Genomic DNA, 27,750 nt, shown 5'->3' with positions numbered 1-27,750 from the left:
ATGATTAGAAATGTAAGCTGTAGAAAAAAATGATCTCAATAAACATTGATAAATTTTGACCTTTTTGTTGCTGGTCTTTAAAGATGCACCATATTTTATGAATTTTTCTCCCTTCCCATTTCTTCTACCATGCTTACAAAATTGACTTGTTTATGTATCTGTTTTCGATGTTGATGTAGCTAATATACTGTACTCCTTATCTTTATACCAAATTTGAGACACTAATAATAGCACTTTTTTTTGGGGCTATCTTTAATCTTATGAAAGCAGTAATGCAACCTCATAAGCTAAAAATGTCAAAGTTTACCAGCTCGCATTTTCCAAGATTCTCCTTGTTGCCCGTGTAGCCCTAATAGCCAAATGGTGTACAACATAATTAGAAGATTTCTTTAGGAGACTTGTTTAATGAAAGATAGAACTTTTTAACCAAAGAAATGAATGGATAATAAGAAAAGGGACTGTAATTTATTTTATTATATACACCTTAAGAAGCTCCATCTCCTCCTTTGTTGGACAGAACTTTATGAGATTTTCTACTTGATCAGCATCTAGAATTGAATCATCCAGCGCTAGAACAGCATTCTGCAGCAACATACAAATTGAAGCTCAAATTTGTGAAAATATTTGCATTTTGTAAATGCTGAATTTCAGCTAAATATCCACCACCAGTTTCTACATATATGAGCATTTCCTATATAAAATATTAAATGATTTAAAGTTATCTGAAAAATGAAAACATATGACAAAATTCTGAACATTAAAAAGCTCTGGTGCTTTTGATTTTCAACAGGAGACTCCAAATTAATTTAAATTAAAAAATGAAATGGTAGGATGCATATAAAACCTGAATCCTTGGTGATTAAACCCATGGTTAGCCGAACTGTGGTGAACCGGCCCATTTGGAGCGTACCTAACCAAACCGGTCTGCTATAAATGACCTGCCCCTCCCCCATGTGAAGCTTGGTTGGATTTCAAAACCCTAATACCAAAGCCTCCGTCCTCACGAGCCGAAGCCGCCGCCCTATGATGATGATGACGACAACGAGTCCTCAGCTAGGTAAGTCTCTATCTCTCCCTCTCTCTCCCTACCCTCTCTTCCCCTCTATCTCAATCCATCATCGGACCTGAGGCTCTCGAAGCTCCCCGTCAACGATCGAAGCTTCTCGGCCTCTCTCTCCCCCCTCTCTCTCAATCAGTCACCGGATCCGGGGCTCTCGAAACTCCCTGTCCATAGTCGAAGCTTCTTGGCCTCTCTCCCTCCCTCTCCTTCCTCTCCCCTTCTCCCTCTCTCTTTCTTCCTCCCTCTCCTTCTCCTCCCCCCTCCCTCTCCCTATTTTGGTATGCTCCAGTATGGTATGGTACAAATCCATACTATACTAAACCGATCGCTGGTAGATACAACCTCCAATACCGGTTTGACAAACCTTAATCAAAACAGTGTCCTTCCTTGTGCCCATGCAATGATTGAACCACACGATAGGGGCCATGCAATGAAGGCAAAGCTCAATGCAAAAATATAGCTGCCAAAGGGCAGGTCAAATAATGCAAACACAAGGTGACAACACAGTTTTGACCATAAAGCACCCACACTTGATGCATTTAAGAATTGGAGATTTGTGGTGTGTGTTGGCTGAGACCAGCTAAACCTGATGAACCTTTGTTAAGTAGAAACAAAGTCCTTGGGAGAATATTAACATGGTTAAAGTGAAAATTTTCCTTTTTGCCATGGGACTAGAAACATGGAGAGTAGAAGAAGATGGGTTGTCATTTATGGGTCTATGGAACTTAATCGACTTAATTCCAAGTTGTTTCATGTGCCTCTCCAAGATCAACCAAATTTAGTCATGTTTTCTATTAATTCTTATATTTCCTTTTCTAATTTCTACTAATCAGATGTGAAAACATAGTAGTAGAGAGCTAGTGAATTTTAGCAGAATGAAAGTTTTTCAAATACAATGGTCATTGCTAAAGATTACAACATGTGCATCTAATAGTAACTTGCTAACCAAGCCCTTCACTTTAACTTCTAAAGGAGATAAAGATGAGCTTTAGCAACTTAATTGCATGAAGCCGGAGGTTAAAGGACCAAGGCTCACTAGAGTGCCAAGGTCTCTTGGAGCCTAAGCTCGAGGCACAATGAAAGGCATGTGCTAAAGTGAAGGCAAAACACATGCACAAATGCGTGCACACCCATGCGCATGCACACACATAAATATCTCGTATTGTGTGTGTTAGGTATATTATGTGCATACGAAGATATATAAATACACATGCAAACATGTATATATTTACATTCACACATGCATGCATGCATGCATGCATCCATCCATCCATCCATACATACATACATACATATATATGTGTGTGTGTGTGCGTGTGTGTGTTTGTGTGCCTACAGATGCTTACATATATATATATATAGCTATAATTCATGATGTTGAATATATCTAATAAGTAAAAAAAGGGATCATCCTAGTCCTTGACAAGGTTCACCGTCTCGGTACTAGACTCCGTATTGGTGACACACTAGCATTGTTCGGTACGGTACGGTACAAAGTCTTTTTGGCATACCGAGTGTTGGTACGCCTCCTGTACCGGATATCGATACCGAACCGGTATGGTATGGTACACCCCGTACCGCTTAATTTGGGCCGGTACGGCAAACCATGGTTCTTGAGGCTCTTGCCACTGCCAATTCTAGGGAGGGTCAGATGTATACATCCTTACGCCCGCATGTAGAGAGGCTATTTCCATATTTTGAATACTCAAAATGCAATGGAGCAATCTTACCGTTGTGCCAAGGCCCATCCTCACTATATTGATAAGAAGCACAAATAAATAAAACAGGTACCAAAACAATCACAAACACCTAACTAATACCGGTTGAACCCACCAGTAGACCTACAAAAACATATTGTAGCAAACATGAAGGCACACACAACTCACTTAAAAAAAATCATCACACACCATAGACAACAAAATTGTGGTCACCCATAATCACATGCACATGCATAGCAAGTAAACAATCATAAAGGCACTCCCTTTTTATGCCTTTCTGCGTCAGCAAGGTGCACGACACTCATTTGGTAGGCGAGGCACTAGTTTTGCACCTGCGAGTGCTTTGCACCTGATGGAGTGCCTTGCACCTAAGTCACACCATACTCATGCATTTAACAACACTGCATGGAGCAACTCTAGATGTAGATGCAGAAGTTATGTGATCTGATAGATCATCAAGTACAACCTACAAGAGCATTAAAATTATTTAAAAACATATACATTGATATATATGATTACTTTCTTAACTTTTCTAATAACTTGCACATGTGCATGTGCATGCCCACCCCTATGAACAAAGTTTGCAAAACTGGTACTGATGATTGTATCGGTTAGGGATGGGTTGGTATAATGTCGTACCATATCATATCGACACACAGTACATAGCACCATGCCTATCCCTCCAAGCTTCACCCCAAAAAGATGGAGAGACAAAGGAAGGAACAAGCATACCTCCAACTTCCACTCTATGATCTCTGACCCCTATTCTGCAATCTCTGGCCTCTAATCTATAACCTCCAGCCTTCGATCTGTGATCTTTGGCCCTCAATCCACTTTGGTCACCAATCGATGAGATTTGTAACCTCCAGCCTCTAACAAGTTCCTTTTGGAGTGGAAGGCATCAAGGGCGATCGACGAGTTTATCAACGAGGGACAATTGGCAAGGACGATCAGCTAGGCTATCGCAATGATGGTGTCGTAGCTAGAAAGAAAGAGGTAGCAACATGGTGAGACTGAAGAGAAAAAGGGAGATATTAGCCATCACCGTCTGCAACAATAGGGGTGGCAGCAATAGTACTCTAACCCTAGCAAAGGCTTTGTAAAGCTTCGAAACCCCTCCCTCCCCCTACCTTGGCCCTGTTCCGGCAGCCACTGCTCACCGCCGCCCTCTTCCTCTCTCTTCTTCCCTTCCTCCCTCTCCTTCTCTCCCTCTCTCTCTCTTTTCCTCTCTTTCCTTCTCCCTCTCCCCCTCCCTCGCTAGTTTCTCGATTTTATTGCCGGAACCATCTCAGTTCACCGCCGAATGACTCAGTATGCCCCGAACCAAGAAATTTAGGATGGTTCCGCTTCCTTGGCCTAATCTTGATTCTTGGGTGATTCAGTTTCATACCCCCCAAACCACTTGGCTTGAGATCATTCTCCATACTTTGCTTAAGAATATGACGTATCTTATGATTCTTGGGTGATTCAGTTTGATACCCCAAACCATTTGATTCGGGATGGTTCTCCATACTTTGTTTACAAATATGGCGTATCTTATGATCCATCAAAGATTGAGAATGTTTTATTTTTATAACTGGCTCTCAACCTAATATGTATTGCTTGAGCTAGTAACGACTTACATGCTAATTCAGCCTTGGCAAAAGAAAGGAATGCAACAGAACCTTAAAGCCCAATTTTAGGGTAAGAAAATATCTATTTTAATTTGTTCAACTAGACAACAATCCTTCAAAATTATCCTAGAATAAAAGTCCAGATGGACTGGGATGGACTGGGAAGAAAGAGCAATTTTCTATAAGAAAGTGTATATCATGTCACTAGGATACAAAGATTTGAAATAAATGCAGGAGTAACACCATTGCAGTCTAAGTATCTAACTGTCCTTGACTATGTTTGGTTCAATGTAGTCAACACACTAGCATGTGTACCACATCTTCTAATATTTAATGGCTACATTGTTGTACGGAAGTGTTAGCTGGCCTTAAGTTATATCATTTGTTAGCATGTGACGCATTAGTTGATATACCATCAAACATCGTAATATTGCTTTGATTTTTCAGTTTTTGTAATATATGCTGCACGACCATTCTATTTTTGACAAGATAAAATATGTAGCTAGGTTGCATAATAGAAACTTTAGGGTCTGTTCCATTAAAATACTTCAAATAAATGACCATGAAACTTGGGCAAGATGCTCCTTTCCCTCTCATATGTCAATTTCTATTTGCTTCTTCCTTGTTGAGGCTCCTAGAGCTCCTCTATTTTCTGAAATTCCTAAAGCCTCAAACTGTATACTCTCCTCTATTTGCTTCTTCCTTGTCAAGGATGTTTCTTCCCTCCTTCCCTTTTCTACTGTTCTACGTTTGGCCAGGGATCCATACAAAATACTTCAAAAAATCCAAATTGTACTTATTCTATAGTTTAGAGTCATAGTTCCTTGCAACCATAATTGTGGTTCCTCTTGAGTTTCATTTGGTAGAAGTACCCATTGAGATTTATGTGCTAATCATAATAATGGAATTCACTCTCCATAGAAATGAGAAGTGTCAAATTTAAAATAAGCAATAGAGGTTGGCCAGATTCTCTCCACTCAATTTGGATGTTATGGAGAACCAGATGATTTAAGAAGAGTCTAAGAGGTAGATCTTGTTGTCATCCTTTGTTAGAAATTTGTCTGGAATGAAAAAAAAGTGCCTTCCTCAACAAATAATTGCGCAAGGCTTTTATCACTAGAACTAATCCTCTCTTCCTAGAATGGCCTAACATAGTACTAGGGAAATCCACCCTGTAAACCCCATCTGCAGCCTCTTCCTCTTGCCCTAACTCTTCCTCCCCCTCTCCCAACTTTTCTCCTGTTCTCCCCCCTCTTTCAGCATTTTAATATTTTGGTTTATTTATTCATGATCTTTATGAATTCTCGATGGGTCTACCCTTCCATTCGCTCCAAAAAAGAAGAAAATGATAGTGGAACTCTCTCCAAACTTCCTCCTCCAATATGATGAACTATATATTTAGGATCATTTGAAACCAAGGTAGGCCAAACCGGTTCAGTTCGGCGCATACCGAGCCGAGCTGGTGGGAAACCGGGTTGATTCGCCTATTAGAATTGGTTCCGACCTCGAACCAGCCGGAACAGATTCCGAACTGACCAGAACTAGCCGGAAAAGGCTCAAACCGGACCAAACTAGCTGGAACCATTCCGAACCGGCCGGTTCTGTTCGAACTCGGTGCGAAGTTCGCACCGAGTCGACCCGGTTTGAAACCAAGCCTCCTCCCCCTTTGCTTCTTTTGTTAAAAAGAAGTATTGGAAAGGCGAAGGACTTTCCAACAGTTTTTTTATGAAGTTCATTTAGTCGTAACTCTTCTTTCTCTCCAATTTGTGAAATCACACTGATTTAACATGATTGAAAAAAAAAAATCTAAGCCTAAATAAGGTGGTGTGTTTTTTCTCCCCTATCTCATTTTTTCTATTTTTTTAGCTTAAAAAATAGCTCAAAATTTGCAAAATAAAAAGAGATCATGCCAAAATTTAAATACAACGTCGCTTGGTTAGAGGGGTAGGCTGATGTGCCTCCTAACTATGCTAATGATCTAGCTATTTACAAAAGGCATCGCCACTAGACGAGATTTTAGATATCGGTATATATGTTGTACTTTAAATATAAGTAATTGATCGTATTATTTTTATTTTTTACCTCACTACTTGATTTGAAGATATTTCATATTGCTTCTTGTAGCATGCAATATCTCACTAATCATTTTATATTTTGTATCATTTTAAAACAATAAGATGCATCATTTAGGTTAAACCGGAATCATAGAAACATCAAAAAAACATCAAAAAATATCAAATTAGACTTAAAATCATTGAAAAAGTTCTAAAAAATTAATTAACAATTAAATCAACTTGAAAAACTCCAAAAAAAATTGGGCGTGCCGGTTTCATTTATCGTGTGTCGGTACGGTACCGTACCGACCCATCTGCCGACCGGTACGGGTCCTGGTACTAGTTTGGCGGACCTTGTTTGAAACAAAAAGAAGAGCAGTCAATGTTAAAAAACATATAATTTAAGGCAAATGTCATGTCAAGACAGACTATCAAGTAAAATCAGAAATATTATTATAAGATTATTCCAGATCAAAGTATCACTTATGCTTTCTATGCATAGCATACTAATTTATATCTTGTTGACAATTACATGTAAGTTTTAAGATGAAATGCCAGTATCTGACAGGCTAGAGTATCTTGTTTAAGAAGTCTCAATGAAAAAGGGTTACGAGCACACAGCCTGCATGAAAAACTAATTGTGTTAAGCTTACCATCATATCAGATAGAGGCATCTTGATTTTTGTAAGCATGATCTCAGTGTTATTGGCCCGCTTTAGATCAATCTACAAGAAAGTCAGCAATTGAGCTTATCAGCAAAAGTGTAATTGAAATACAAAGATAGTCTACATCCATATGTTTGAGAATACTTAGATCATGGTTAAAGAAACAAATTAGATCAATCAAGTCCAAAAAAAATAATTATGCTAGCAACCAGTGAAAATTTAAGGTGCTTAATTATTATGAGACACCAAAAGCCAGTCACAAGCATATAAAATCTGCTGCATAGTATAGACTAAGAGTATATAATAGTCAAAGATATGTCAAATATTCAAGTAGAATTTTAATAGAAACCTTTTCCACTTCTGAAGAAAATAGCAATCTAAAATGTCCATATGTTATTAGCCTCGATCACACATACAGCTATCGGGTCCTTTAATTCTCAAACAAAATAACTGAAACAAGCTTGAGATTAATTACAGTCACTAGTTACCACTTACCAGAAGTGCATGCAGATGCAAATTTGGGTGCAGGTATGATAAAGTGTCTTGAAAAAATGAACAAAGAAATGCTGAGATAACAGGCGCAAGGACAAGATTCCGAGGAGATTCAGAAGCAAGCACGCCACCATATGTGGAAGTTTGTTGCTACTAAGATCATAGAAAGATAGCTATAGTGGATAATTGACGGGAAGTAAGAAAAATGGTTAGTGATTAACTAGGTACTATGGTCATCATATGATGAAATAATCAGTGCAAACTAAAAGAGCCGATCAGCTCAAGTTGTCAAGTCACAAATGTGTAATTTAGCTGCAGGTAGCACACATCCTTGCCAAAATTATATGCTATCAAAAAGATCCTTTCTAGTTATTGCTGTAAGAATAGGTATCTCATTTCCTAAAGCAGCATTTCTAGTACATGCCCTTTCCAGCATCCAATAGTACCCATGTATTACAATAGTCAAAATAAAAGAAAAATAAGAAGAGTGCTCTATAATTAGAAAAAGGAAAATTTATTTAAAATCATTTCACTCAACTTATTTTAAATCACCATAAACAGAGCTTTAGACTGCTGCTACAATGATATGGAAACTAACATAATTAAATAAATAAACAAGAATTTCCTCATAAAAAAAAGAAAACTGACATAGGTAGCATATAAATATTCCTCATGGGGACTAGTGGATTAATTTGAAGAATTCAATGCCACGAAAGCAAAAAAATAGATAATTTGCAAAATTTGCCAGCTGTTTTGGTATATTGTCTCCACACAGCTAACTTTTGTAGTTCTTCCAATAAAGGAGTTTTTTCTTCTTTATTTTGCACCAATGATTTTTGAGCATATTCCTTCTCTCCCATGGTACATGCCATGGAAAACACACATTCAACTCATTCAATGTGAATTCCAGTCATAACCTACAGAAATTTCACATCTCTCCAATACCTAAAGGTGTTGAGGCTATACTTCCTCCTTTAAAATTAATCTGGCATGCCCTCTTTTGATTTCTAAATATTTGCTCATTCTTTGCCTCCATTCTACTTTTAACACCTCAAGAATGACTACTTGTTTGCCTCCTCTTCTCTCCTCTCTTAACTTGGTTCAAGAAGCCTAATCTTCCCCTTCTCACTTGGGCTATTTGACACTGATCCATTGATTCCAATCCTTTGGCCACCACAAGCAAGGGGTGTGTTTTAGTGCAACTAGAGGTGCTAACATGTCACCTATGAAGCATGGGGACAAATTCCAGATCTAGATACACCAATCTAGAAATGCCGATACAAGAATCTTTGAAATAGTATTTCTATTTCCTACACGCACGCACGTGCGCGCGCGCGCACACACATATATGTACGCATCGATGAAGCATAGTGGTTTATCAAGGAAAAAAGAAAAGGGGCATACACCATACAAAACATCAACATCACAAATCCTGAAGTTAACCATCCATCACGTCCACTATTAGAAAGTCAATATTTATATTATTCGAAAAAAAAATAATAGCTCTTCCCTCATCTTTTGGAAACATATTCTGGAGTACCCACAATCTTTTCTAATGGGATACTTGAAATAAGTACTCTGACAGATATCTTAAGCAAATAGTATCAAATATGGTCAAGCATGCAATTTGAAGTAGCTGTCTAGCATGTCACCACCAAAACAGGACAAGGAATTCCAAAACTATACGTCGCCAAACCATGCCTGGTCCAATGCATTAAAAAGTGTCTTTACTCTTAAGCACAGCCTGAACCAATTATGCCTTATCCAGCTTGCCTAAGCCTATTTTACTGTGTATTTAGGTGACTACGGGAACTAAAGCCTAAATCTTGGCTTTGGCAATAAATCTTCAGCCAAAATACTAATGAAACTTCCAAAATGGAAAACTTTCAAAAGAGAAATCTTAAGTTGATATGTTCCTACTAATTAGGAATGAAGTTCTGAACCTTCTCTAATAATATTATTTGTTTTATTTTACCACATTATGCTTATGATTAAAGTAAACATGGCACCAGACATCTTATTACCCACCCAAGACAACAATTTCAACCATTTACTAAGACACCCAAATACTGATTTCAAAATGAAGATTACAACTCTAAAATACTATCACCACGTAAACCCAATCTTGCCATTTGAGGCCAACCTATACAATATGTTCAGGCACCACAAATTTGTCATAGTTTATCTTTTTGTTGGATTCCAACCTTTGGGATGGTAACCTCGGTAAATATGGGCATTCTTCGAATACATGCATTAAACTCTCTGAAATACATTGTTATAGTCTTACTAAATTCAATCTTCTCTGTTTTGACTGACTTATAGCAATATTTGTATTGACATATATGCTCTCACTGACTGATCAAGTGACAGTGAAACGATATGCTATCAAAATCAGAAATTAGCCAGTTTCTTCTGTTAAGTCAAAAAATACAAAACAGTGCTTTCTTATCTCTGTTGTTTGTAAAACCTAAACAATGAGTTACAATCATTTTTTTGCAGTCAAGAACCACTTTTCTGCTATGTGTTCTTGCTCTTATTCCAGTCTTTCTACACGTGACATTAAAAATAAATAGGAAAATAAGAAATACATGCAGATAAGACATCTAAATCTAGATAACAAGCATGTAAACTGATCAACATGTATCATAGAAGCATAATAAGCTACAGTTTTGAGTAACATCATAGCACTAAAGTAATGATATTTTCAGGTCCTCTTTTCTCTTTGAGAGTGTCTTTTGTTATAGATGATTTACCAGATGAACTTTATCCAATTTAGATCCAGCAGATTTGCTACGCCCTCCTAACTTAGAACTGTCTTTTGATTTTGGAACCACTGCAGAGAAGAGCGACTCAAGTTCTTGTACATCAAATTCTGAAGTACTGCATTAAAAAGGCAACTTACTGAGAATTATGAGGATAGAGAAAACCAAGGTTGTAGCTAACAAACTATTACACTTTACTGCCAACTAACATTACCAAGAACGTCAGAAAAAGTCATAAACTTGTAAGTTGTAACTATCCAAAACATCTAATTACTGGCTATGCAGATGAACAAAATATATCATACCTATGAGCATCAGTATGTTTTTGTAGTTCCGCCCATAAGCTTCCTTGCATCGCTCTTGTTACTTTGACCCAATGCAATGGCTTTAGTGATGACCTTCGAGTTGATGTAGGCAGACCTGGCCCTATGGAACGTGCAAGCCCATGGCCCCTTCCCCCAATTAGAGAATTAGGTGATAAGCCTCTTATGCCAGCTTGAGAACCAAGTACACCTGGAGGAGGTGGAGGAGCACCAGGTGTGCTTGGAGGAGGTGGAGGAGCACCAGGGACCCTAGGAGGACCTGAAGGGGCAGGTGTGCATCCTAATGGAGGAGGTGGTGGAGGTGGAGCCCCCCCATGCCCTCTAGGAGGAGGTGGTGGAGGTGGAGCTCCTCCATGTCCTCCAGGAGGAGGTGGCGGTGGCAGAGCTCCTCCATATGCTCCAGGAGGTGGTGGTGGAGGTGGAGCACCTCCACGCCTTCCGGGTGGTGTTGGTGGAGGTGGAGGTGGAGGTCCTCCACATGCTTTAGAGGGTGGAGGTGGCGGTGGCGGTGGAGCTCCTACATGTTCTCCAGGTAGAACAGAACGTAATGATGATGGAACTCCTCCATAAGCCTTAGGGGCTGGCGCTGGGGGTGGCGGGGGTGGTGGTGGAGCTCCTAGATGCTCTCCAAAGAAAGAGGGATGGGGTGGCGGTAGAACTTCATGAGCCTTACCAGCAAGGGGCAAGGGTGGCAATGGAGCTCCTATATGCTCTCTAGAGGAAAAGGGAGGAGCTGACGGTGGAACTCCTCCATGAGCCCCAGAGAGCAGGGGCAGGGACGGTGGTGAAGCTCCTACATGCCCTCTAAAGGGTGAGCAAGGCAGTGGTGGTGGAACTCCATAAGCCCTGGAAGGTAGGGGTGGGGGTGGAGGTGGAGCTCCTCCAAGCCCTCTAGAAGGATCTAGCTTTGCTGATGTAACTCCTCCATGAACGCTAGGTGGTGGTGGTGGCGGCGGCGGCAGTGGTGGTAGTAGAGTAGCTCCTCCATAAGCTCCAAGGTGTGAGGGTAGGGATGAAGGTGGAGCTCCTTCAGACCCTTTGGAAATAGGGGGGGAAAGAAGGGGTGGTGATGGAACTCCAACATGAGCCTCAAGTGGTGGAGGTAGGGAAGGAGGCTGAGCTCCTCTACACCCTCTGAAGGGAGGGGGAAGGGGTGGTGGTGGGGGCCCTAAATGTAGTAAATGATGTAGTGGTTGAGGTGGAGTTTCTATACAAACTTTTGAGGATGAAGGTGGAAACAAAGCTTCTGTGAGAACAGAAGGGGGAGAAGGTGGAACAGGGGATACGATGATCACATTTTCTGAAATATTGGATGAAGTCACAAAAAGTGGAGAGGGTGGAGGTGTTGGAGGGTCTTTTGTCACAACTGCATTCTTTCTAGATGGTGAAGGAGGTGGTGAAGTAATTGATCCACCAATAGTATGCTGAAAAAGAGGAGATGGAAGGGAAAGAGGGGAGTTTTGAGATATTACTCCTTGGTATGTTACTGATGGAGAGGATGGCACGCCTGATTTGTTCCAGATGGGAGGAGGTGGGGGTGGGGGAACCTTGATGGATGATCTTGAGTGGACAAATGATGGAGGGGGAGGAGAGGAGTAGCTGGTGGCTGCACTTTTGGCCATAGGCAGAGGAAAAGGGAGGGAACTATCCTTTAAAAATGTTACCGGGGGTAAAGGCAAAGGGGGAGGAGGTAGGCTTTTGGAGGATGCTCTTGGATGCAAGGGTGGTGGAGGTGGTGGTTGATGTGGTTGGCAAGGAGATGGTGCTGCACATACAAATGGAGGTTGGAGAGGCAATGGTGGAGATAACGAAGCAATTGTGGTAATTGTACTATATGTTGGAGGAAGTGGGGGTGGAATAGGAAAAAGAGATTGATGGGGTGCTTCCATTTGGGAAGATAGAGCTAAACGAGAGGGATGAAAAAAAGAAGCAATCATTGTGGTCCCAAAAGGAGGAGGAGGAGGAGGTGGTGGAGAATGGGAAGGGGCTTGGAGTGTTTCCCTTATTTCCAGGGATGGAGGTAAAGGTGGGGGTGGAGGACATGGAAAGAGTGAAAAATTGTAAAGAAAACTTGTAGAAGGCATATTAGTTGTTGATGATTGAGTCGTTGGAGATGCATAAGCTATAACTGTACTTGTAGAAGAAGGAATTGGACCATTTTCAATTCTGCCAGCAACATGACCTTGAGAAATTGAAGGAAATTTCAAATCAGGATGAGGTGGCACATGCACAAAAGTAGCATCAGAGCCTTGTATTGGAGGGATCCATTCTGTGTTATTACCCAAATATTCCCGCTGTTCAATCCTTTGTTCAGATAAGAATGAACTTGAAGGTGGTTTCATACTGCTTGCTAGTAGTTCCTCTGACATCGAAGGCTCGAAATTCTCATATTCTTGTTTTTGAAAATCAAACTCCAATCTCTGATACATAATGTTAGGCTCTCCCCCTTTTTCAGTTACAGCATTTTCTCTTTCCTTTGTGGTTTCTAGTTTGCACCATATATCATTTCCGACCCTAGGTGTCTCAAACTTAGGACTCTCTTCATCCAGAATTGATTTCTTTTCAGTAAAATTGTTCTCTGCATCCTTTTTGAAAACTCTGATTTCTGATGTGCTCTTTCCCTCATCTGCCAACATTGGTATTTCTAATTTACAACCCATATCATCTGAAGTAATTCTTGTTACATGTCTTTCAGTATCATGTTTGAAATTACTAATTTCTGATGCAGTCATCTCCTCAACTGCTATGTTAACAATATGCTCCATATCCTGTTTGGAATTATCTAATGTACTCTTCTCTTCAATTGTCAAAGCTGGGCAATCTGTTTCGATGATCATCTTGTCTAAGGTAGCTGTTACCTTGGTTACAAGCTTTATATCATGTTTGATGTAGCTGGTATCCATGTTTCTCTCCGTTAGGGTATGTATCATGCTACTTGTGTCATCCATTGTCGTGATTTCTTGGTTATTAATGATATTCAAGTCTTTTTCAGGGTTTCTAAATTCTAAGTTTCTTCTCGCTTCAGCATCCAGATGTGGCACTTCAGATCTGGGACTTACATCACTTAGCGTTTGTGTGAAAAGAGCTGTCTGGATGTCTAGATCTCTGTGTCCATCCTGCCATTCTGGATTGCTGAAAATCTCTTCTGCCTCAAAGAACTCCTCTGTTGAAGCAACTTCCATTGCATCCTCGTCTTCAGCTACCACTTCTGTGTCAGTATCTGACTCAGCTTCAAACTCTGAAAAGAGTACCTGATTCAGGCATGAACGTACTTTCAAATCCCATTATATCAGTAACAGACATCGCCCAATGTAAGACAAACCAGCACCTACCTCTGCTTTGAAGTCTTTTGAGAACTGGTCCTGAGCATCCCAAGCAATGTCGATATCCTGAAGGGTCAGCAGCAAAATATGAGATTGAATAAAGACTGTGTTGAACATAACCCTGAACATCATCTCTTCATCCTTCAGATCCTCATCCGTATGGTTGCATTCAAGGACCACATCCCCTTGAACAGAGCAGCGAAGATTTATTTTTATTGGCGCATTGTCCTCCTGCAGTTACAGCACAAAACCAGTAATCTTAAATTCAGAACAGTAATATCTTTCTGTTCAAAGTACTAGACTTACCTGTCTGAAGTGGCGAACATGCTTCTTAGTCTTTGATGTTGAAAAAAGAACCTTGGAATTTCTGTCAGCTGGGGTTGAGGGGTCCTGACCATAGACACGAACTATTGGCCTGCAGCCCCCTTCCCCGTCAAAGTTTGGAACAGCTCTAAGGATTAGGCAATCCAAAATAAAGGGAACATCCTGCAGGGGCAATTCTGATCCACTGTCTGATTTGGATACGTATTGAAGATATCTCAAATGAGAAGGTTGAGGGTTGAAGGGACACAAGACATGGAGGCTCTCCTTAGGAGCTTGCTTATACACCATTTCCAGAGTCCTCTGTTCTCCACTGTACTGTTTCCTGTAGAGCAGAAGACCTGCAAGCATAAATGCAAGCACAGGCCATCCGCCTCTCTCACAATGCATTAGCAAGACATTTTGCTGCCTTTCTAATGTAAGCCAGTTGTCACTCAACCTCAAGAATTCTTGGATCATCTCCAAAGGAAGCAACGGACACCCTTCATATTGGCGAGGGTAGTCCTTGACAAGTATGTCGTATAGGGATAAGATTCCTGAAATTTGGCTCTTCCTTTCACCCTCTCTGAAGTTAAATACCATAAATGAAGCATCAGAATAATAACCCTGAAGCGAAGCAACAATTTTATCCATGTAATCCTTATATTCATCTTCTTCCATGGTTTCCGAAGAAAAGCAACAGTCAAACACTGCAAGTGCACCCAGTTAGTTGAGGGAGAATTGAATTAAATTTTGTAGGAAAAGAAACTAGAGATTCATATACTCTCTAAACTTTTTAACTTAAAAATTCAAACCTATGATACTTTTTCTGAAGAGGTAAGGATCTCTATAGCTGTCAATTATTTCCTATAGAGCCCAAGCGCCAAAAATCAGAAACAGCGACAGATAACAATACTCTTTCACCTAGAAACTACTCTCAGATTGTGTACGAGTCAGACCGAGACATCAAATTCTTAAACAAATGCACAGGGAAAAACTGTAAGAAGAGCAAAACTAAGAAAATTCTGCAATAGCGTATAGAAGCCAAAACTACAGTATAAATTTTCAATGATTCTGAAATTCCTGAAGAACAGAAAAGTGAAGGAAGAATAGGTTCTAATGCTTCTCATGCCAAAAACTAAAAAACCACATAGCAACGTTGTCCAGAAACATTAACAGGATCACTCTTGACACCCTCCCCGGCAAAAAAGTTTGCACCTTTGCATCAGTTCCACAGATAAAATAGTTCAAGAAGTGAACAAAACAAACATAGCCATGATATCGTTTCAAAACAACAATATGCTTCAGAGTATCCGAATCCCACAAGACTCCCACTCACTTTCTCTAGCAAAATTTCCCCACGAACTTTCAATTAACATAAAAAAGCACAAAATCCATCATTCGTACCACAAGAACGTGAACTTTTCACAATTACAAGGAAAGAAACCCTAACCACCAAATTCCCCAATATTTAGGAAAACGAACCAAGATAGCTCAAAACATTCCAAGTTTTCGATGTTGTAACACAACAAGGGACGAGTAAAGCATTACCGTAAACCCGATCGGTGATCTCCAGAAGCCGATCCGGTGGCTTCCTGTAGAACAGCCTCCTGAACAACGCCATCCGCCGGCTCCGCCAGCGGCGGCCGTCGCTTCCCCGTCCTGATCCAAACCCGAAATCCGCGGCAAGAAACGACTAGACCTGCCCCAATGCCGGAAACGAGCAATCTTTCCTCGAGCCTATGAGGAATCAGCGGCACCAATACCTATTGCCCGAAGCGATTGGAGAATTTTCGAGGCAATAGTGATCTCTAGGGTTTTAGAATCGCATCGAACGAGACATAAAGAGGAAGAAGAGGAGAGGTCGCAATGGCGGTGTCGTTCTTTTCCCTTCTTTTTGCCTTCATTGAGAGAGAGAGAAGGAGGGGGGGGGGGGGGGTGGAGAGAGAGCGAAAGGGGAAGCCGAAATAGGCTAGCTCAGCTGGGTCGCCTCGAACAGCGTTTTCCTCCGTGTTTGATGAACTGTCTCTCTGCTATTGGGAACTAGATGGGGCCTACGGAGTCATCTCACCAATGGCATCGTTAACTACCGTTATTTGGAGGTGAAGCGAGGATTTTAGTGGGCCCCACCGGCCCGCAAGCCCGTGATCGAGCTTTCGTTGACCAGGAGTTGACTCATAGTGGGGCCAAGCCTTTTCCAATTGAAATCTGGCACGTCATCTGGCACGTCCTGCAAACCGACACAGTGGGCCCACGGGGAAGCGACACGTAAGCCGCACGTGGGGGGAGATGGAAAGGGACCGGAAGGGGGTGGCTTCCGACCGTTACGGTGGGAGGTAGATTTGGTTTGCTGCTGGGCTCCGAACAGCGAAAGTAGCCGTCGGATCGATCTGGAAGGATGGACATGGATCTCAGGTCGTGCGACAGCCATGATTGTGTGGGGTGGCTACTGGCTAGGATCCCCTGCAACCGTCTCGGGTTCATGTTCCTTAATTTTTTTATTTATTAAAGAAAAAGTGATTACCTTTCTCCCCCCACCCACATTGCATCAACCGTCTTGTGAAATCCAAGGCGAATTGGTATGGTTCTCGAGGACAAGATATTCTATAACAACCACGAGCACATCCAAAAAAAAATATTATCCATACATGTTCCGGTATATTTTTTCCATTAAGAGTTCAAATTTAATAGTGTTATAGTGTCCCTAGTCTACATAAGTCATAAACTATGTCATACAATTTGTAACAATCTCAGACCTCACCCAAAATGGCTAATTGAAAAGTATTATTTAGATTCATTAATTTTATATAAGTACTCAAGATCTACTCAGCGAATAACTAATATAGAACTAAATACACGTATGCACGGATCCTTGGATTGCAATCCAACGGCTCCTAGTAGAATAGCAGAGCCATTTGCACGAGGAGGGGAGCCAAATTGTTTCCAAATTTAGATTTTAATGATATAAATTTCATGTGGGTTATTTGAGTGGTCAATTGGATCCTACCGTGCTAGTAAGCTGACCTCAAGGGCGAAGGTGCTACAATTTGTGTGCCTTCTTAGCATTTCATCTACTTTGAAAAGGATGGGCCTCAGTGGATCAAGGAAAAGAAGAACATTTCAATATGGGCTGATAGCAGACAATTGCCAATAAGTGAAGCACAATTAAGCTGATGCTAGCTCCAGCTTAACTCGCTCAAGATTCAATATGGCTCACGCAAAGCCAACTCAAACTAAGCAATTTCAGCTCATGTAAGTTTGAATTGGCTCAATCTTAACTTACTTAGGTGAACATTATTTCTTTTGAATGAATTACAAAACCCTAACCAAGAAATTAAGATCTCTCTCTCTCGCTCCCTCCCTCCCTCCCTCTAGGGCAATGGGTGATTGATGAATACCCAAATAAATGGGAGATCCCTGCCAAGGTTTAAACTTATTTAATCAGAGATGAGAATACAAGATCTGTATATGGATTGCAAAGGATGGGAGCTGAAACATTGGTGAGAATGAAAAAGCACCACCACCCTTGAATCGTCAAGCGCAAGAGAGTAAAACCTAAAAGCCAGAAGGCCAATTTAGGGCATATGAAACTGAATTATTTCAGCAATTTTTCAATCGTCCTACAAGCATGAGCTAGTAGATTTTAAAACACAGTTAATAGAACAGTGCCTCTTCTTTTTTCATAACATAGATCACCAATATGAAGTTATAAATATGATGTTATATAATTTTTCTGCAGCTTATATTATATGTAGTTGGCACCCAAGAACAAGCTGATCAACTCATAGTCAGCTCGTTATAGATTAAGCAAGCCAAAAGATAAAGTTCGAGCAAAATATAAATTGCTTATGAACAATTTATTCATTTGACAACCTTAATTACCAAAAATAATATAAAGGCTGCTTGGTTGGCAAGTTTTACCATAACAATTTTTTTATAAAAAAAACAAAATAAATAGGTTTTACACAAAATAGTTGTTTGGTTATTTTCATAAATTCTGTTTTATTAAGACCAGCAAGTTATAAAACTTGATAAAGTAGTTTGATGAAAAATAGGTCCTCCCCTATTTCCAATAATGGACATGTTATAAAAATTGTGTTCCATAACTTATAGGCAACCAAACAATTCTATAATGATAAAAATTCTAGGTTCCACTAATATAGAATGATGAGACATGATAAGCCCTGTAGTAGCATTAAAAAAGAAAAAAAAAAAAAGACAAAGAGAGGTGTATTTCATAACAAATATTGTTGATGATGATGACTATTACACTTGTCAATTAGTTCCCTTTTTTCTATTGGATTTTGGGAAACTCTCTGCAGATGTTTTTACCCAATATCCACACATGCCCACTGAGATGCATCCTGAGATGCCTATTAAGTTGGTCTTGCAATTATCATAACCACAATCATCAAAAAATGGTCATATGTCTACTCATTCTCTTTGCATTATCGAATAATGTACAATACTCAAAAAATGATTCTTTGTTTCAACCATCCTATCTTAGTAGAGACATTCAAACCCAGTTAGTTATATATGATTTTGTTTAATAGATATCAGGGGAAATGATCTATGTAGGAACTCCAGTTTCCCACCATTCTAGTTGCACTCTTGACGCATTCAAATCGTTTACCTTTGTGTTACATTTCTTGTTTTCTCATCAGTCCCTGCTAAAATGTGGATGTTTCCTTGGATTCCTCATAACCAAAGCCGCCAAGCTTTGTCTAGGCTATTCAGATTTTCTTCTGGCCCCCAAGATTGGATTTCAATGTCCATACATATTTGTTGGACAAGTTGGATGCCGATTAGTATCTAAACATACGATATCTATAAGAAAATATAAAAATATATAAATAAATCTATCTCATCCTATCAACTTAAGTTTTTGGGATAAGTGATTATTTCAACATTGTAGCAGAGCAGAGGTTTTGAATTCGAATCCTGTCTCCGCACTTTTTAACTCCATTATTAAAAATTTTACATGTTGGGCTCACCCATTAAAGAAAAGTCTGACCGAAAAGTGGTGATTTCAACAATATCCGCACTCCTAGTTGTTTGCTGACGAGACCCAACCTGAAGAGTTGCAAAGCTTCTGCCCGAATCATCCGCTGGCCTATCGGCGTAGTTTGGGCCTAAGACTTGGGAGATGTTTGCCTACTGATCCATTCGTATCCAAGTAGACTCATAACGATGTTTCTGAGAGAGAGCTGCACATGAACCCAGGGGAATAAAAAAATATTGAACACCTGAAACTAACGCCCCAATCCAAACGTAGATCCACCTGAACAAAGCTCGAAGAAAAATTAGTCCTAATGATGGAGGTTTAGTCCATATTTTTATTCCACAATTCCGTTTTTTTTTTTTTTTTTGATGGAAAGGGAGACAAAGCCACCCTGAATTTTGTTGATGGGAGGAGTATTTACAGGATAATGAGACTTGAGTTGGCACTTCTGCACTTTCTTGTCCCTTGGATGGCTACACATGAGCTTGTGACTCCAATATACGAGGATGGAATGCCCATCTAACTTAATGACAGATTCAGAATTAAACTTATGGTTTGATTGGATGTCTAGGCTGAAAATCCTATAGGATTTGCCGACTGGACCAGTACAACCAGCAAAATTATAGGATTACAAGCTACGCTAGGCTTATATTCATACCTATGGGATTCTGGCCAACCCACTGTTCACCCCAATCTATAATTCTATAATTTTGTTAGTTGTACTAACCCAATCCACGAATTTTATAGGATTTTTAGTTCAATCATTCAAATAGGCTCTTAGTGAGTCAGCTTAAATTTCATGGATCGTGAGAACGTTCTCTTGGGAACACCGGCCACTATGAGGTGGGCCAAGGTCCATCATCAACAATTGCCACCTATTAATCAAGAAACCAAAGGATGCTTTTTGCTAGTTTCCTCGCAAAAATGTCTTTTGGAAGAATTGGGTTCATCTATTCTAATAACAAAATCGGACTCCGGAGTTTTCATGAGGCTCCAAGACGTGATTCTCCCTCTCCACGCTACCATACTAACTCTAATTCTTTATTTTTTTTAAAAAAATAGTCCTCTTGATTCATTTCTATGAGGGAGAAAAAAGAAATGCAGCTGTCATATAATTTATTAAATTACGTGAATAATAATTAAAAAGAAACCAAAATCAGAGTTAACCAGTGGATCTCATGTGAATCACATGTCCGATTATAGTAGATCTCATAGATTGACCTCATTGTTTGAAGGGCAGACTCATTCAATTTTAACCAATCCATTATATTGCATGATAAACTTCTCTAGATTTTCTTAAAATGCCAAAGTAAAAAAAAATCCTAATTGAATAATCAGAGCTCGTTTGCAAGAATTTTAGGACTTAGAATCCTTAGCAGACTTAGAGCCTGTTTGAAAAATCCAACTCAAATTTTGTAAAAAAAAATAAATATTTTTTATTCTGCACTCGAACAGACTCATAAATAGAATTTAAGTAAAAATTAAGATGGGCTATAAAAAAAAAATCTGAACAAGCCAATTAGTACGATTTTTGCAGAAAATTCAAACCCATTCAATCCCATTAAATTTTGTAATAGGTCCTCAGCTGTCACAAGAGTCATGAAAATTAAGAAGCATAGTTTTATTTATTGACCTGCAAAAGTCTTCAAGCACAGCGATGAGAATTGGATTATTTTATGAAAATTACTGTCATGCAGCAGAATGGACGGATGCAAAGTTTAAACAATTCAAAATGCTGGACGGATCCTCAGGGAATGTACACTGAAGTATTATTGTTCATGTTCAGTGCATTCTAAATGCAGTTTAATAGGGCCCATTTATTAGGGAGGACAGCTTGGTACTCTTCAATCCAGACAGGATATCTGACATGAAGCCTTACGTATCTTCAAGTGGTTTGGAAATGGATCCTCTCTTTTTTTAAGAGCTTAAAAAAAAAAAATCCTTATTTTTTTTGGTAGAATCACTTGAAAGGTCATCCCACCCGCAAGCAAGTGAAAATTTAATAGATATTGTTTAATTCAGCTCATTAACTAATAGTTCGAATAGGCAATAAATATTTCTGATCTTATTCTTGAAAACTGAAGGGCTGTTCCCCAAGTGCATCATCATAATTCCAGTGAGGCCAGCCAATTTGCTTAGACGCTGGTAATCCTTTTAGTGTGCTGTCGGAAACCCCATGGCTGACCTCTCGCCCAGCCTTTTTTTGACATTATAATGTTTGAGTGCCCCACAGGGCTTCAACAACTTGAGCTGATATGGTCATAGTTTGACCTTGTTTTTTTTTTCTTCCTCTTAAAAATAAGTTCAAAACCTAGTTGCAAGCAAGTTACTAATTATTCAGGCTGGATAAACTTTGGAAGAAAGTTCAAGCAAGTCTCTATGCGTGATAATAATATCCGACTATCAAGATAAAGAGATCTTCAGAGAGAGGTCAAAATTTTTAGGTGCTATCATCAAAGATGAAAGAGTTGTTGCAGAAGAAGTCGGGATAGAGAGTTAGATAGATGGTAAACCCCTTGGCCTTTTTTCTTCATTCGCCAAATATTTTTCAGTTTCTTCTAAGGTCAGTTTTGTTTGAATATTAATGGAAGAAGAAACAGTTTTATACAAAATTATGGAGATACCACAAAGTAGCATCCAAATTCGGCTAAGTGGACTTCCTCATGTACCTATTAGTTCCAGGCTTCTTGCTATGTGACTTAAAATCAACTAGTGAAGTTAGAATTAGCTAATCAAACAAAGTGGCAATTCTCTTGCACATTTGCTTGCAGTAGTTGAATAAGTTCTTGATGTGCTTCTCAACTCTTTAGATGCCTATTTTGTTCTCTCTTCCCCTCCCCTCCCTTTGCTCAGGTTACAAGAGGAGCTGCCGTAATGTTTAACTGGTGGTCGTTCTCTATTCTTCAAATCTCAATGGAGAATCATAACAACTCAATAACAACAAAATGATATGTAATGCAAAGTCAAAGAACAATAGCTTTTTAATCAACATTATCTCAGATGGTTTGCATCCTTTTCCAAAGTGAAAAGGACCATGGCACAGACCTGGGTGATGGAAAAATTTTCTTTTAGCTAATTGTTTTCCATCCCCTACCAATAAATGAAATAAAATAAAATAAAAACTCGTCTGTTCCACATTTAAACCCCTCTTTCCTCTCCTTTATGGAAACTTTTCTTTCTAGGCTTAATGACTCATATAACATTTAAGAATCATTCTATCAACTTCAAATTTTTTTTGTACTTTTTAACTTAAAGAGTTACATTTTCTTTTGAAATATCTTCTAGTATTATTTGGTGAGCCTGTGAATAATTTTTAAAGATTGTCTTAACAATTTATGATTGGGGGCATCCGCAAATAATACTTAAGTGGCAGAGAATGATCTCTTCTGTGTTATTTCTTTCGTATACTATATAAAAATAAGTACACAAAAGCTATTCTTTTTCTTGCTTCATAAAAAAAAAAATTCTTTCAATTATTTTATTAAGCTGTTTGCTAAAGGTTGAACTTATAAGATGGTGTATCAATGCTATACAAAATCAATGTTTTGATAATCGATTCAACCCTTCAAAGCATGTTAATGCATATAAAGTTATCGAAATTGAGTATTTAGTATGACTTTTTCTAAAGTAGATACGTTGTGGAGAGATAACAAAGAGTATAACCCAATGAAAGGTTGATTATCTCAACCAAAAAATATCACCCAAACTAGCAATGCATAAATGGTGCCTGATTCAAAATTTGAAAGATACCATTTGTTTCCAACATTTCTTTATGGTCCACAAGGAACCAATAATTGATTACCTTATTATCTGTTAATAAAGTATTAAGGAATATTAAGAAATGTTTATCACAGTATATGTGTGAGGATCCGTACGGGTGTGTGTTTAGTTCTATATCGATTATTCGATGGATAGATCTGGAGTACTTTTACAGAATCAAGAAACTCAAACAATGCCCAAAATCTATATGAACTAAGGAATACTGCAATACGAATTTATGGGAGTTAACCACGAGCCGATCATAATGCTCTTAATTAGATTTGAATGAATTAGAACTTTAACCTGACACGAACGTTAGGACTTATATAAAAAAATATGTAAAAATCCGCACAAATATATGTGAGGATCCGTGCGGACGTGTATTTAGTCCCACATCGGTTATTCGCTGGGTAGATCTTGGGTATTTATACAGGATCAAGGAACCCAAATAATAACTTCCGGCTAGCCATTTTGGGTAAAGTCCTGGGTTGTTACAAATGGTATCAGAGCAGACCCGGCCCATAATCTATGTGGACTAGGGAACACTGCAGCACAGATCCATTAGGGCTAATCATGAGCCGATCGTGGTGTTTGTAATTAGATTTGAATGTATTTGAACCCTTAGCCTGACGAGGACGTCAGGGCTTGAACGGGGGGAGTATGTGAGAATCCATGCGGGCATGTATTTAGTCCCACATCGGTTATACGCTTGGTAGATATTGGATATTTATACAGGATTAAGGAACCTAAATAATAACTTCCGGCTAGCCATTTTGGATGAGGTCCTGGGTTGTTACAATATATGTTTAGCCTCGCATCGATATCTATAAGTGTAATTCGGAAAATATATTATATATCCATTAAAAAAAAAATCATAACAAAACAAGTGCTGTGTCTCAGGCTATGCACTGCCAAAATGCCAATCCATCCATGTGGAATATGCTAAGAACATTTACTCCCCTATTTTTGCCCTGCTTGACACGTACCGCGCCAAACACCCCGGTCTATTTCAGGTATTACGGATCATTAACCTGAGGACGCGAACAACAAAAAAAAATATTATAATATATACTTAGAATAAAAGGCCGCGGCGTTCGTACGATGTGACGGCCTCAAAGTGCCCAAAGGTCTCCGCGGGGACCACCACTTTCTTTCCCGTGAGACTCGCGTGGTCAAAAGCGCCACAAGCCTTGTCGAGCTCTTTTACCATAATACCCCCATGTCATGGACGGCAGGCGGCAGCTCGTGTAGCTAGGGGCATTATAGTCATATACGTACTAATCTGACTTAAGGAGTTTATTGTATGGGACCGCTGGAGTTAGGGACCAAGGGAGAAGTTTGCATGCTTCACTAATCAACTGCGGGTGGTATCACTACTAATCAACTTCGTAGTTCGCTCAAAAGCTATATCATGAGGAGCTTACTCTTTCACGAAGAAATAGCATATAACCAGAACCGGCATAGGGGTGCAATTGAGTCGAGCAAAATGCAGAGACTTAAGTTCAATTCGATTCAAAATACTCGATCTCGAAATTCTAATTGAGATCGATCGAGCTTTAATATTCAAGTTCGATCTCGACTTAATTAAAAAAAAAAGCAATATTTGAGATCGACTTGACTCCACTTAAATATCAATCGAGCCATACTCGAGCTTGAGTTCGAGCTTGAATTTGAATCTTAATCAAAATTAAAAAAATATAATTAAATGATAGAAGTTAGATCCAATTTAAAAATATAAATACTATATATTTAAAAGATTAAACTAATAATATATATTATAAATAAATATAATATTGTTAATATATATATATATATTCAAATATTTTGCTCCTCAAGCTTGAGTTGGGCTCAGTAACAGCTGAGTTGAGTCAACCTTGGACCCAAGTCGAGTTCGAACAGCTCACAAGCTGATCAGCTTATATGCACCCTTAAACCCCTGCAATGCATAGGATGCAGTTTTTTCTCTTTTTCAAACTATTATTGAAATGCAATATGAGATAGATATAATAGAACAAAGTATAATATAAATATAAGAGCATAGTTATTTTTAAAATAAAATTTTGATATTAATTATTACGACATATGTCATTATATAAAATTCTAATAATATATGTAATATGTATATTTATCGATATGGTAAAATAATATATTATTATAAAATAATAGGATCATGATCTAACCTACATATAATAATAAATAAAAAAATATTGGAACTATGGATATTTAAATACAATATAGCAAGACCATTAGTGATTGCCCTTTCACTTTTAAGTAATATCTTGATCTTAAAAATACATTAGAGATTATAAAAAAATAGTGTAATCTAATGACCTACACGAGATATTTGCAGGGTACAATGCTAATGACAAGTATCTTTTATTAATATCAGTATATATTAAGCAAGTATGGTTCTTAATAATATCATTAATTTCAGTATTAATTTTGTAGCCCTAATAAAATCTTTATTTAATACAAATTAATGAGCTAATAATCTTCTTATTAATGAAATTATATTGCTATTTTTGATGAAGAACCATTAAATAAGAGCATACCTATTATCCGAAATAAAAAGTTATATTAATAATGTTATTAATATAGGTATCCTATATTAATAATGTTATTAATATAGGTATCCACATAGTGAATGGAGAACTCTGCACAAGATTAATTTAGTCATACTAATAGATTCTTTGTTTAATAAATATATATTAAGTATATATCAGCATATATTAAGCAAATATGGTTATTATTAATGTCATTAATTTTTATATCAATTTTATAGTACTAATATTTTTTTATTTAATATAATTTAATAATTTAATATTTTTTATTAACGCCATTATATTGTTATATTTTGACAAAGAATCGTATTAAATAAGAGTCCTATCTATTATCCCAAATGAAGAGGTCTATTAATAACACCATTAATATATAGGTATCCATGCGGTGAATGGAGTCATCATTTTAGTGTATATATATTAGATTCCAAGTGCTTTTTTATAGAATCTTCCAAAGATGCTCATTTTGCCATAAGTTGCACTTTGAATGCATTCTTTTGTCCAAGTAAGATATCACACTGTCACACGCATTACTTTTCTTTGCAAATTGCATCATGTCCAAGCAAAGAGTAATGCTATCAATCACTTGTTTATTATGCAACTCACAAGTCCTATAAGTGGCAACTTGGGACTAGTGCAATGCATGGGTTTGATGGTGTCAATTATTGGGACTCATGTAGATAGCCAAAAGCTATCTAATTCCACTCTGCCAATCACCAAATACCATATAAAATCAATGACTGAGCAATGACAGAAATAGGTGATCTCTAGCATTCTCTAAGAACAGATAGAAATGACTTTGCAAAAGCAACATGTGCCACTCTAGAAATTTTTTTTTTACAAATTTAAATGAAGATGTTATTGTGGAAGGTGGTGCTTAATTCTTCAATATACTTCAAATAAATAACGCATGAATTCATCTCTTCTTCCTGCATCACCTTGAGTTTTGACGTCCATATTTAATTGGTTCGATGAGTTTGGATTTGGCGAACCCCTTCTAATCAAAGTACAAAAGCAAGGTAGTTAGGTATCCAAGTTAGGCACAAGCCTTTTGAAAATTGAGCCTTCTTGGATAAAGAATGCAGAACGCATCTAGTTCAGTACTCTACAATTAATGCAAGGTCATATAAAATTAATTTCCAGTTTTCATGGGTTGCATTTGGTTTGAGTGTGTTTCCACCCACCACCACATAATACAGAATGAAGCATTAAAATTATCAACTTAACTATGTTGTCTCAAAAGTTTTTTAATTTAATTCATGATGTTCAAGAGAGGCTTAGTTTAATTAGCTATCTTTATCTCAATTAACTAAGCGCATAAGGATACTGACACTGAACAGCCAATTATCTATTATTTTTTTAATTCTTTCTTTGACTAATTTAATATGAGCTTTGTCCATCAATCAAAATTAATAATTGTAACCAAGCAATGGTGTCCTTTTGCTTGTACCACATCAACCCATAGCTAAGGGCCGCAAAGGCTTCAGTGTGGACATCAAAAGCCTTCATTATCTTTTTAGTTTTTGTTAATTGATGTATATTTTGAAGCTTTTTGTCATATAAAACCCACCTTCCTATAAACACCCCCACAAAAAGGCTCCTTCCAAGAAAACCCTCATCTTAAATCATGTGAAACTGCTTTGTTTTTTACTTCGCAATGAAAAAATTTTGTGCAATATGATTAAATACAAAGTTATTGTCATGCTGTGTCAGCCCTAACAATGCAAAGTGTCCAAACTTGCCAAAAATGTCAATGTCAACCTACCAATCCATGCTTGCATGCTCTAACGTTATTCTATTGTTCTTTTTTTGTTTTTTTGCCTTTCGTTAACGTTATCATATTGATGAAAGGCTATATTTGTTGGAGAGAAGAAGACCTTGATGTGTAAGCTAGAAACTAACTCAACATAAAAGCTTAAGCTATTAAATTTTCCCTTTATATGTGAGCTAATTGAACTCCCAGCTGAGTCAAATCCACTACTACTCTATATAGTCGAGCTCCATGCTAAACTACCACGCATACTCCAACCTAGCTAAGAGCTTACTCTCCAAGAGTCACACTATACACTTCACCTGGTGTTTTACCACTCCAATTCAAGAATCCCACTCTATAAGAGTCTT

General features: G+C 38.3%; 1 protein-coding gene across 5 annotated transcripts in view; it reads right to left on the bottom strand.

The window, feature by feature from the left end:
- Positions 1–16,215, bottom strand: part of LOC103700924 (formin-like protein 20) — a 31,457-nt gene extending 15,242 nt beyond the window's left edge. For 4 of the 5 annotated variants that reach the window (XM_039114433.1, XM_039114432.1, XM_039114431.1 and 1 more), the window contains exons 1-8: positions 15,862–16,215; positions 14,317–15,020; positions 14,020–14,241; positions 10,670–13,938; positions 10,356–10,482; positions 7,099–7,170; positions 484–582; positions 308–349 (exon numbers count right to left, since the gene is read on the bottom strand). In XM_039114433.1, coding sequence (XP_038970361.1) covers positions 308–349; positions 484–582; positions 7,099–7,170; positions 10,356–10,482; positions 10,670–13,938; positions 14,020–14,241; positions 14,317–15,020; positions 15,862–15,934 — 4,608 coding nt within the window. In that variant the 5' untranslated portion in view covers positions 15,935–16,215. The remainder of the gene's footprint in view (positions 1–307; positions 350–483; positions 583–7,098; positions 7,171–10,355; positions 10,483–10,669; positions 13,939–14,019; positions 14,242–14,316; positions 15,021–15,861) is intronic. The other variant, XM_039114434.1, reaches the window with a different exon arrangement.
- Positions 16,216–27,750: the final 11,535 nt, after the last annotated feature.

This window comes from Phoenix dactylifera, chromosome 16 (assembly GCF_009389715.1).
Source record: "Phoenix dactylifera cultivar Barhee BC4 chromosome 16, palm_55x_up_171113_PBpolish2nd_filt_p, whole genome shotgun sequence".
Taxonomy (NCBI): Eukaryota; Viridiplantae; Streptophyta; class Magnoliopsida; order Arecales; family Arecaceae; genus Phoenix; species Phoenix dactylifera.
Note: the sequence above shows the minus strand (reverse complement) of the source record. Positions and strands in the feature narration are given on the sequence as shown.